This window comes from Sorex fumeus, unplaced genomic scaffold (genome assembly GCF_029834395.1).
Source record: "Sorex fumeus unplaced genomic scaffold, SorFum_2.1 ptg000122l, whole genome shotgun sequence".
Lineage (NCBI taxonomy): Eukaryota > Metazoa > Chordata > Mammalia > Eulipotyphla > Soricidae > Sorex > Sorex fumeus.
The window spans coordinates 25,139,459-25,152,188 of record NW_026606179.1 but is presented as its reverse complement, the minus strand read 5'-3'; the positions used below and the strand labels follow the sequence as shown (position 1 = coordinate 25,152,188).

The 12,730-nt window shown below is 50.6% G+C and overlaps 1 protein-coding gene across 1 annotated transcript in view; it reads right to left on the bottom strand.

Moving 5' to 3' along the window:
- The window catches only part of TSHZ3 (teashirt zinc finger homeobox 3), a 71,879-nt gene extending 60,278 nt beyond the window's left edge, over window positions 1–11,601 (bottom strand). Inside the window, exon 1 of the mRNA XM_056136165.1 lies at window positions 11,498–11,601. Within this exon, the coding sequence (XP_055992140.1) occupies window positions 11,498–11,537 (40 nt within the window). The 5' untranslated portion in view covers window positions 11,538–11,601. The remainder of the gene's footprint in view (window positions 1–11,497) is intronic.
- Between the last annotated feature and the right edge of the window lie 1,129 nt (window positions 11,602–12,730).

The following is a 12,730-nucleotide window of genomic DNA, read 5'->3' as shown; positions in this document are numbered from 1 at the left end:
AAGAACGAGCAGAACTGCAACATTCAGCCCTTGCAGAGATTCTATACTCTCGTGTCTTTAGGTTTTAAAAAACAAACAAAAAAAAAAAAACAACAAAAAACTAACTTTTCTAACTTTCTGTCATTTCTTTTTTTAATTAACGTCCATACCGTTAAGCCATACAAGAAACCCTAAATTAAATTAGCCGACCCGAAGAAAGTCCCAGAGTTAAAGAGAATGCCGGAGGATGGCACTGCACTGTCTGTCGGGCTCTCCCAGCAGAGAGGCGAGCACGCGGGAAGGCCAGCAGTTTCTGTTTCCCTTCTCCACTCCACCGGGAAACCAGGCAGTCAGGCCTGTTATGCAGAGACAGCAAGGCTGCACCAGGCTGATTCTCCGGCAGCTGGGGGCTCCACCAGTCAGCCAGCCTGCGTCCCTAAGTACTTCCAGTAGGTGGGGGTGTCCCGTGTCCCAGAGCAGAGCTCAAGGGTGCAAAAAAGAACCCCAAGTGATTAGACGCTGCCTGGAAGCAGCTGTTCACATCAGTTTTAGCAGGGCTCTGCGGGGGGCCTCCAGTGGAGGGGACACCAGCCAGCCCGGGAGGGGAGGAGGCGGCCGAGGGGGGCGGGGGGCACGGGCCAGGGGCCGCAAAGGATCCTGTTTGGATCTGAAATATTCCTGAGACCGGCAAGTCTCTGTTTCTTCCTTCTCACACGGCTGAACCGAGCCAGTCAGTATTTTTTGAATAGTTATATTGTGCTAAGATTTGCAGATAGATTTTTTTTTTTTTTTGGAAAAAGCAGAGTCAACGAGTTTAAAGAATCAGACCAGGGTCCTGGCTTTGGCAGCTACAGTTCTGTTTATATTTTAATGTTTTGTACGTGACTGCTCATGTCAGGGGAGAAAGAGAGAGAGAAGTTGTCTGTTAGCCTTCAGTGTAAATCACAGATACTTCATTTTTTTTCCGTGTCCTTGGAAATTATTCAAAATTAAAGCCCTCACTTAACTATGTTTTTTTTTCTTTTCTGTTCTTTTGTGAGTCGTGGGGAGTGTCTTCTATATTGTAAATGGGAAAGCTTGTATGTCTGGTCAGCAGCAATGAGAACCCAAGGCCAATCAATGAACACACACACACACACACACACACACACACACACACACACACAGGCCCCTACCCTGCCCCGGCTCTTTCAACTCTCAAGTTACAGGTTTACACGGCAAGTCTAAATAATATTCAAAATGATAAATGGCGCCCTAAGCCCGGCACCCACCATCAATCTTTTTTTAAGGAACATCCATCTTCAATAACGCATGTTTGAATCATGGGAAGCCAGGAGCACTGAGATTCATTTCTCCCACCCCTCACAAGCAGGCTGGCTTGAATGATACCTGTCAGCCCTGGCTTTTCTTTTTTCTTTTTTTCCTTGAGTGCTAAAGAGAAAAGAAGGGAAGAAGAAAAGGCTTGAGGGGTGGGGGAGCATCCAAGGCTGAGCAGTGCGGCTTAGCAGATAATATGAAAGAACATAACCTCTTCAGAGCCTCTGCCAATCTCACGCCCGCCACGCCACACACCCAGACAGCCATCCAGGAAGCAGCCGCTCGCCTCGCCTGCCTCGCCCCTGCCCGTCTCTTCTCTCTCTCTCTCTCTCTCTCTCTCTCTCTCTCTCTCTCTCTCTCCCCCCCCCCCCGCCCCGCCTCTCACCAAATCAGCGGGCTCTCGGCAAGCCTGGTACTGGAGGAGGAGACGCATCCCATCGACGACGGGGCTCCCCCCGCCCCTCCCTGTTGTCTGGCTGGGGCCCATATGATAAATGACATATGTCATTCTGTCAGGAGGGAAGGGTGGGTCAGTGATGTATGACTCTGCTGAAAAGGAAATCGACTGTTTGGCATGGTGCTGCTCTTCTCCACCAGGATTTAGTTTCAGAACTCTGAAATGAATTCTCCGACGTTTCAAGTGCATACTCAGGGCGGGCAGGCGGGAGGCCGCTGGGGTGGGGGTGGGGGGGGGGACAGCACTTTAGCTTCCCCCTGCCCTTCCCGTGGCCCAAAAACCAAAAAAACAACCCTGACTGAAGCCCCATCGGTCACTGGGTACCTGCAAAAATGCCACTGGACCGCCTAGGACCCCAGCAGTCACACACCATGGGTTATTAAAAATGTGACTGGGGGGCGGGGGAGGGGGAGAGCAAGGTTAGTCCTTTTATTTATTTATTTTTTAATGGCAAAGGGCTGACACAAAAGCAAGATAAAAATTAGCATGTTTGAAGTAATCGTCCCGCAGCTTGACATCTGCATAGTAAATTTTAAAGGAAAAAAATGTGTCAGACAGCCATGAGCTGCTTCAGCCCTCCCCCCTTTCATTAGCTCACTGCCAGGGTGGCACTGCTGAACCTCATTACGGAGAGAGGATTTATGAAGCTGAACCCAATGGCAAAGAAAAGGCATCTGTCAATAATTGTAGGGAGCTGCACTCACAGCTTTGAAATCTCATTAAGTATGCAGTTATCAGGCATAAAGATCAAAAACATTACTCAACTCCGACAGAATCTTATGGAGGAACATTAATTAGCAACAGGCCTACAGTACAAAAAAAAAAAAAAGAAAGAAAAAAAAAAGCACAGACTTCCTCTCACACCTGCCCAACCCACAAACCTAAAGCAACACTCCCCCTCCCGCCCGAAAAAAAATAATTCCCAGCATCTGAGACTGATCAAGAACATGAAACAAGAGAGACACACACACAGAAAGGAGAGAGAGAGAGAGAGAGAGAGAGAGAGAGAGAGAGAGAGAGAGAGGGAGGGGAGAGGGAGGGCGGGGAAATTCAGTTGAGAAAGGCTTGGCGGTGAGAAGCAAGAAGGAAGCAGCTGTCAAACTTGAGAAGGATGTCAGCACTGGCCCTGATTACAGGGGCCTATGGAGTTCTCAGACCTTTTATCATCCTGGCCATCAAACCCAGCCTAGAGTCCCCCCCCCCCCCCCCACCACTGCAGGAGGACTGGTGGCTGCCTGCCTGCGGCCCCAGGCCCACACCCGGACCCTTCCCTTCTGCCCACCTGGGAGGCAGGAGCCCCAGGCCCACAGCCCAGCCTGCAACACCCTCTGCCCCAACTCCCGTGCAGTCTGAACCCACTCACTCATCCACCCACCCAAGCCCCTGCCTGGGCCCAGTCCTGGGTCTCACTGCCCATCTCACCATAAACACCAAATACCTTTTGCATCCCCCAAAAGGCTGTCATGCCCTTACCACACAGGCAATATCTTCTCTTTTTTTTTTTTCATTTCTGTGTGTGGCAGATTACATACTGATCACTTCAAACACGTTGAAAAATAAAATGTGGGGTGTTCACAATCAAACTGTCAGGCCAGTGCTGGGGCACGGATGCTGGTGACCTTCAGAGCACATGGGACAATGTGTCAAACAGGTGCCTGTGTGAGGCCGACCCCAAGCCATCCGGGGAGAAAATTAAATTCTTCTCCCACCTCAGGCTCCATTTCCCCAAAGGTACGCTGGCAAAAATAATCACGATAATAGTAAGAATGCCCACATGCACAAAAATATCCCACAAGGAGCATGTGCTTGGTGATCCAGACAAACATCCCTGGTGTCCTAGGGTGGCCTGGACCCAGGGCAGGCACATCCAGGCTGTAGCGGGATGGAGGAGATCTTAGATTTATCAGTTTTCCCACCAACAGGCGGGATCAGCCAGTTCCCTAACATGTCATGATGTACAACAATTAGGGACAGCCTCCCCTATGGAAACTGTACAATAATAATACATGCATTCTGCATACATTTTTCTTATTGCATTGTTACAGAAAGATGGCATTCTGTTTATCCATAAGCATATGCTCATATGCTCTGACTCAAGTGTGCACGTGCACACACACACACACACACACACACATGCGCGCGCACACACACACACGGTACTTTCCATGAACCCACAGGAGGAGAAAACCTCGAGAAGAGAACCCTGTCTGGTCTGAAAGCTTTGCTCTCAGACCTCCTCTAGTTCCTCTTTCATGGCTCACCTCTCTCTTCCCTTATTCCATGACCACTTCTAAAAGGTTTACCTCTTCCTCCACAAAAGCTAATGGTCACCTTTTCTTAATTAACCACCTCTTTAAGGAAAAGGGCAGAGAGATTCCTAGGCTGCCAGCATGGAGATCCCTCCAAGCCAAGGCCCATCCCTTCCCATAAATGTCTCTCCTTTGGAATATCAATGAGCAAAGCTCGGATAAATTGTCACCTATGCCCAAAAATAGTTAAGAACACTTGTCCACAAACCAGACTTGACGAGAGTAGATTTTTAGCAGTACTGTTACAATAAGGTGTTTATATTTTTTATGTGCTTACCATATTACCTTTATTATGTGTAACATCAAAGTGATTATAGCAATTACATCTAACAGAATTAATTACAGAACTTCCCATCATTCCAGGATACATAATGCATTAGAGGTAAGCCAAAGAAAGAAAACATCTTGATTGTAGTCACTATTGTTGGTATGTATTTTTCCCAGCAGCAAATGCCAGACCAACAGTGGCTTTCAAAAGAGCAGGGCCATGGAAATGAAGAATTTTAACAGGCAATGAGGTATATTTTCTTTAAATTAAGTAACACTTCTGCTTTATTATATGTTGGCACTATTAGACGTATAAAATCAATTTAATTTTTAAGTGTAAATCTCTAAAAGGTGCTAGTTAATCCACCCAACCAGTGTTACTACATAAAGGAGAAAGCACATGGGTGAAAGACTTAAAAGTCTTTACGTATGCAAAATAAATTCACTCAAGGCTTCATTAATATTAATTTAAATTCAAAACCCATTTACATTAAATTGTTCATTAAAAATTGCCTATTTTATGCAACATGCATTTCTCAAAGAACTCAGAGGAAACTGAATACATAGAACTAGATTTAATGATGGCTATGGAAAATCAAAAGTAAATGAATTTGAGTCATTTCACGTATATTACCAAACGGCCCTTTGCTCTCCATTAGGGATGGGTTTCAGTTTGGCGAACAAACAAGCCTTCAAAGTACTTTGCTTTCTACCACCATATACTCGTGAACATGACCCTCCGGCCTACCACACAGTCAGTCTGAAACAAGAGACACGATGGCACAGAGCAGGCGGCCAACTCGGAACTGGACACAGAAAGGAAGCAGGCACCACCTCCGAATCCCAACTGCACTCAGAGCACTGAGAGTCAGGCTGGCTTTAAAAACAGGTTCGTTAGTGAGCCTCTGTAGTGTTCACCTGGGTCTAGGATTAAGAGTCGCTCTCTCCCTTTCACACGTCCCCTGCAATTCTTCCATCCCCAAGCAAAGGGCCAGGACAGGCTGACCAGGAGTTTGTGAGTTCCTTGCAAGGGTGCTCTCCCCCTAGAAGACAATCTGAACTTACCCTGTTTCCCTAACAGCTGCTCGGGATGAAGAAAACACAGTCATAATTAACAACATGTGTCCTGACAGTATGAATTAATAATTTATCATTAAGCCCAAACAAAATTAATTATTCTTCGAGAACCACACCTTTACACCCCTCTGAGGAATAAGGTAAGGAGAGAGTCAAGAAGTCTGAGTAATGGACCGTTAGAAAAAGACTTCCACCCATCCTTGGCCATGCAGTTCTTGGCCACACTTACTGAAATACTAAAACAATTTACAAATTGAAAGTAGTTAAACCCAAGAATATAAGTGCTGATCAAATCAAATAGATGTACTAACGAAAGTCTTTTTAAAATATGGTTTATAAAATATTAAATTTTTGGTCAAGGACACGACATAGTATTTCTAAAAGATTCCAAAATGTGGAGTAGTGCAGGCCAACGGTCATAAGAAGATTAGGTTCCATTACTGTCTTTTTTTTTTTAAACTTCCCAAAATGCAGGGCATTATTCTATTCATAAAAAGTATTTTTTACATCCATGTCTAATATAAATGCTTACAAATGTTGAAAAATACAAAACATTGTGAGGCTATGTATCCATTCCTAACAAGTCAGTTTCAAAAAAAAAAATCTGGGAGAAAAAAAAAACATATTCATAGCCATTGTTTAGAAGAATTTAAAAATTAATTTAATGACTAACTGCAAATACTGGAAACTAGAATTAATCTGTCTGATTTTTTTAAAGGCTTACAGACATTTAAATGCATGTATCAGGACACTTTATCAACCTAACATAAAATTGTCATCTTATCTTATTATATGACTATTTTATGCATGTGTCAAAGAATTTAAAAATGACTGCCTGTCTATTGAGTCTAATTACAACTGCACATTATCTGTCGAGATGTACCAGTCCATATCATTGTTACCAAATACAATATATTGTATTCACCTTTCATTTTTAACTTCAGACAGAGAAACCACAATTTGGAGCATAAGTAAAACACACACACACAGGCACGCACACACATGCGCACGCGCGCGCGCATACACACACACACACACACACACACAGTGAGCACCTGTGAGAGCCGTGTCAAGGGAGCCACAGCTCCATTCTGCCCTGTCTCCCTACACCGGTTGTGGGGGATGCCGCAGGGAGTTCCTAACAGGGATGGAAACTACCTGGCTGATGCTCACTCGTGCACCCCCACCCTTCCTTCTTCTTATTACATGACCAAAGCTCTTTTCACAGTTTATTCCAGTGACAGGCAGGAATAAAAAAATTAAAAAAAAAAATTAAAATGGGGCATTAGGAACGCCTTTGCCCACTGCTCGAAATCCCAGTGACCTGTGCTGGCAGGGCCCACGGAAAGCCAGCTCTGAAGTCAGGCCTAGGGATTTCGCTGTTCCCTGCCTCTCCTCTCCGGAATGGTTCAGCCAGACCCCAGAGAAAAAAAAGGAAAGCACTGGAACAGTCCAGGCCTTCGGCCCTTCGCTACCCCCTGCCAACCCCTAGCCTCTGAGGGGGATCATTCCCCTTCTAAAAACCCCAAGGATAGAAGGAAGTTGGGGTGGGGGGGAGAGTGGAATTTCTGGGGGTGGAGGAGTGGGGGGGATTCCTAGAACTCACCTGAGTTTCACAGCCCCTCCCATGGCCCTGAGCAGTCACTTTCATTCTAATCACTTTACAAAACAATCTTTAGTCAAAAGAGGGGAAAAGGCAGACTTGTGAGGCAATTTAGGGAATAAGTGCTGATACATCAGTTATTGACTCGCTCTCTCCCGTTTATGAGCGCGCTCAAGGCAAAACTGAGAACAAAATGACAACATCAACCGCTCACAATCAAGTGTGGCCCTGGAGAGCACTGAAGCCCTAACTGACAGTTGTCAGGATAATGGGGGCACAACAGCTAATTCTGCGAGAGTCCCCGATCTGGCTGTTCGAGGGGGGGAGCCTTGCCTTCTGCCCTCTTTGTTTTACTCCCCTTCTTCTTTTCCTTTCTTAAAAAAAAATATGCATTGTTTTTATTTTGTAGGAAAGGGGGAAATGGGATTACAGAGCCACCACCGTAACCAATCATTTTGTCACCTTACCACAAGGTAAGCATACCTTGGCAAAGGAGAAATGAGGCAGGTAGGAGAGCAAATCAAATCCAGAGATCAGCACCCAAGTGTTATTCCAAAGCACTCCACATGCTTCCAAGGGAGCAGGCAAGAGAAGAACTTCCTGATGTGTGGCCCAGGCCTTGCAGGGCTGGGGGGAGGCACGGCGCCATACACAGGTGAGCCTGGCCCCTCTGCCTGGTGAACTCCCCAGCCCCCATGCCCTACATTACAAGCTCACCCCACACCATGGGAACCCATGAGGACCTGTGACACCAGTGCATCGGAAGTGATCCAATGCACTTTCACCAAAGTCCAGGAACTCGAAGCCTGGACAGTTACCGTCATGTGCCCCTCACCACCACCCAAAGCTGAAGAGAAGGCGACCCTCTTCCCAGGAGAAAGACTCATAGAGATCAGCGGAGGGGGCAGAGGGTATTGATGGTTAAGAATTTTGGAGGGAAATTTAGGCAAACGCCTTTTCGAATGTTTCCATTTTTCTCCAGAAAATGAGTATGAATAGATAAAATAGGTTGCTCTATTTTTCTCTTAGTATATAAAAATAAATACTTGTTAAAAAAAAAAAAAGATGCACTGGAGTCCTGTTATAAGCAAGGGACAAGGACTGTTTCTGCATAAAAGACACTGGGCCTCCCGAACCCAGCTTCTCGGAGCAGCAGCAGCCTCCGTCTGGTACAAACATCCAGTCTTCCCAACTATCCACCAGGAGAAAGGAAACTCCTGTCCAGGTTTCTCTTCTTCGGCAGGTGAAGAAGAAATCACTCTCTTGCTCTGAGAAAAGATACTAAGCCATACGTGATTTCTGTAACCCTTCCCCCAAATACTGAAGGATGGAAATGCGTCTTTTCAGGGATCCTTGGAGCCTGCCTTGGCCTTCCGGAGAGCAGTGTCACATTTGGCCTAGATACGGAGGAGGCGGTGTGCACCTGTGTGCTACGTCTGCAGGCTCAACCCAGCTCCCAGCCCTTTGTGGTTGTTATTCTACCCCAGACCATTAAAAGGGCCCTAATTCCTATGACATGATTATCCAGGTACCAAAGCCCATTTGTCACCTGCAGCAGAAAATTGAGTTAATGCACAACTAAAGGCAGCCAGGACTGTGTAATATCAACTTGATTACATCAAACTAGCTGCAAACCTAATTCTGCTGGATGACACTGCGTCGAGCTTGTCATCTCCAATCATTAAAGCTGTCAGGAATCCATCAGGTTTACAGCTAATTAGGTGAACACTAATGAAGCTGGCAAAACAACTTTTCTTTTTTTATGGCTGAGCGGACCTTTCAGTTTGGAGGGGGGGAAAAAATTCTCAAGTCTTCTCAAGGTTGCTGGAGACTGGATTTCCAGTTACCAATCAGCAGACATCTTCCCCCCCCCCCACTCTCTCTCTCTCTCTCTATCAGTGCAAAGCAATCAATTTGTCATCACTCCCAGTATGCCACAAAGCGGGCATGAACCTTACAACTTGCAGCTGTGAGAACTGAAAAAAGGAGGGAAAAAAAAAAGGCCTGGGAAGTTCTGGTCCATACCAACAAACAAACAAACTCACACTGCTCACTTCTTGGCCCCTGCACACTTATCACCAGCTTGAATGCAGAGGGTTTTTCTACTTCCACTCTTCTCAAATAAGTAGCCCTTCATACATTCCCCACCCCCTCCTCTACACGTCCATTAGGCAGAGGCATTCTGATAAAGTAAATCCAAAACCAGGGTATGGGAAAGAAAGAAAGCACTCACGCTGCCAACTTCTGATTGACCATTAAGCTATTGATGAATGTGCCTGTCAGGAGAGAGACAATTAAATCAAATATGAAACAAAGTCGTTTTGACGGGTCATTTTGATAGAGCAAAACCGTTCTTCCATCTCCTATTAGCCGTGCAGTCAAGTTTTTATATAATGAATATTTCTTAACTGACCTGAGATTTCCTGGCTGGCTATTTTTTTTTCCCCTTTAAGGTGCAAAAAGGTTAGGAATCAGGTTGCTTTGAAAAGAAAAAAAAAATCCACTACACATTCCTCTTCCTCCAATGTTTTCAGTGGAGAATTATCAAATCAGACTCTCAGGTGGGGAGAAGGGAAAAGATGGAGCAACCTTCCAGAGAGTTCGAAACCAAATGTAAAGATGCAACCGCATAGGATTCACTTGATCGAGGTACACAAGACACCTTAAAATGTGCATCCAAGAAGAGAAAGAAAAAAAAAAAACCTCAAAGACTGCAGGAAGCATAGACACTCCTACTGCCCAACTCTGTAAAGGAGTCCTCAAACTTTCAGAGTTTATTTTGGGGAGATAAGCTCATTGCTTGAGCTTGGAATGTAAAGTAAAAGGTGGGATGGGCAAGAAAGCATCAGCCAGGAGCGAACTGGAGAGGAGGCAGCTTCCCTACAACCACTACTGGGATCTTCAAACTTTCTAAATTTGGGTACCGCTGAGGACAAGAGAGCACAATATATACATATACATATATATATATAATGTATATGATATGCCCCAAACCCAGTTGGTTTTCTGCTAGGATTTTCTTCAGACATTGACCAGGGAAGGACATTCCTGGGGATGCAAGAACAGCATTTCCCCCTTGGTGACCCTGGGCAGGGAGCTGCAAGTTCAGAGTGCTGCCTGCTGAGCCCCACTGGCAGACACTGAAATGCTGCAGATGACCATCCCTGTCACCCCGCCACCACCACCACCACCAGAGGTGACTATAGGCACTCAGGGCAGCAGCGTGGGTGCAACACAGGCAACCAACATCAGCGGGCACCGGGCAGTGCCCCCGAACCTTCTCCCTGCCCTGCCTCCTTCCACCAAAGGAACAGAACAGAAAAGAACCTCCACTTAACCTCCTGCGCAGGCAGCATCTGAACCACGGCACATCAGAGTGTTACTCATATCAAAATACATCCTGTCCATATGTGGTCCTCTCAGCAATCAGCCCCAAATCCCCAAAGTTGCACTGACAGGGCCCTAGTGACGTCACAGAGCTTGGCCTCACCACTGAGAGTGATTTATTGATGTTTATTGGGAATGAATAGATCAAAGGCAGCAGCATGACGGGCGATCAATCAGTCATCAAATCAAGGGTGGCAACGGGCCAGAAACCCTTCTTCTAGGCAACATGCCCCCAACTGACATTATTGCAAAATAATGTTATGTGTGTGAGGTTTGTTTTGTTTTCAATGATGCTTTTTCCAGAAAAAGAAAAAAAAAAGGTTTCAGTCTTAACAGGAGTTGACACTCCTGGCAAAGGGGGAAAAAAGAAAAAAAAAAGAGAGAGGGAGAGGGGGCTGGGTGGTAAGTACTCTGACGCGTCCCAGAACTAAGTGCTAAGAGGAGAGGGTAGGAGAAGCAGTTGGGAAGGGGGTGGGGGGCGAGGGAAGCGGCCAGCATCTATGGAACACTGACTTGACAGTCATCTGACAATACCCAGACTCCGGCGCGCTCTGCTTTCCGCCGCGGTGCCCGGTTTGGGCCCAATAAATGAAGAATCAATCGAATTAGAAAGGTGGCCGAAGGGACCGGCTCGCTCTCCGGCTCGCTCTCCCGCGCGGGGCGGACACCAAGTGCCCCCCACCCCCCCAACCGGCCGGCCGCGGCAGGACTCGGAAGGTGTCCCGGGAACTCAGGTGACCCCGCCCGCCCCCCACGGAGCGAGGCTGGCGAGCAGAAGTCCGGGCAGCCCCTCGGCCGGCCGCCCGCCCGGGGGTCGCGGGCACTCGGCGTGCGGCGGCGCGAGCCGAGCCCCGAGCCCCGGCCCGAGTGGGTGCGGGCGCCCAGAGGGCAGCGCGCCGCGGGGCGTCCGGGGGGCGCACGCACCCAAGAGCGGAGAGCCGCGAGCGAGCGGGCGGGCGAGCGGGCGGGCGAGCCGGGCGCCCCGGAGTTACTCTGCGCCGGGAAACTGGGCGCCGAGCCGGGTGGCCGCGGGGCCGGAGACGCCGGGCCGAGGGGGAGAGGAAGAGGAGGAGGCGAGGAGGAAGGGGAAGCGGCTCGTACCTGCTGCGCGCCGGGGCGCCTGCTGCTTCCTCCTCGGCATGATGCTCCTCCGGCGACTGCCACTGCCGCCGCCGCCGCCGCCGCCGCCGCCGCCGCCGCCGCTGCTGCCGGGCTGAGCAGAGCGAGGGAGGGGCGGCGGGCCCGCGGGGGGGGCGAGGCGGGCCGGCTCTCAGCCTCCCCCCCGGAGAGCGGCCGCCCGCAGGATGCTGCTGCGCCCCGGCTCTCCGCGTCCCCCCCTCTCCGCGCTCCGCCGCGATCCCCGAACGTGCGGAGGGAAGAAGGAGGGCGGGCGAGGGAGGCGCGGGGAGGGAGGAGCGCGGGGGGGAGGAGGAGGCCGAGGAGGAGGAGGAGGAGGAGGAGGAGGAGGAGGAGGAGGAGGACCGCGCTGCCGGCGGAATGGGAAGTTTGACAAATCGCTCCAGAGGCCGGAGGAGGAGGGGGCGGGGAGGAGCGGCGGCCCTACCCCCCCACCCCCCCGCCCCGTCCCCAGACGAGGTGCGCGGGGTTCGGGGCCGGGGGGCGGGGAGAGGGGGGAGAGGGCGGGCGGAGGGATGGGAGGAGGAGCGAGGGAGAGAGAGAGGCCCCGGCCGGTCCTGCCCTGGCCCCCGCCCCCGGGCAGGGGGTCACGGCATCGGGCGGGTGGGGGGGCGCTCCGCCGCCGCCGCGGCCCGGGGCTCCGCGGTCCAGTCTTCGGCCCGCCGCGCGGCTGGAGCGGCGGCGTCGGCAACAGGCAAGCTTAAAGGAAAAGGAGATGATCGTGTCACTCGTCCGCCCGCGGGGGCGCCGCGCCCCCCGCTCCCGGCCCGGGGCCGGTCTCGGACCCCCCTCCCGCCCCGCGCCGGGAGGGGGTGCCAGCCCTCCACCCCCGCCCCGCGCGCGCACACGCAGGGCCGCGGCGCCGGCCCCTCGGAGCCCGTCCCGGGGCGCCCGCCCTCCTTCCCCGGCCGGCCTCGCCCCCTAAGCCGCCCCCGGCTGCCCCGCCCGGGACGCACTCCTCTCGGCCCGCCGCTTCCAAAGCCCCCTCCAGCGCCGCAGCTCGCACCCCTGTCCGGGGCCCGCGCGACCCCCGGGGATGCCAGGGCCCGCGGGCAGGCGGGCGGGCGGGCGGGCGGGCGCCGGCGCCCAGGAGGAAGGCGGGCGCGGGCCGGAGTGGGTGGGAGCAGCTCCCAGACCCCGCGCCACCCCGGCTCCTCCCCCGGGACCCGCCGCCGCCACTTCCCCCAATTTTTTTTT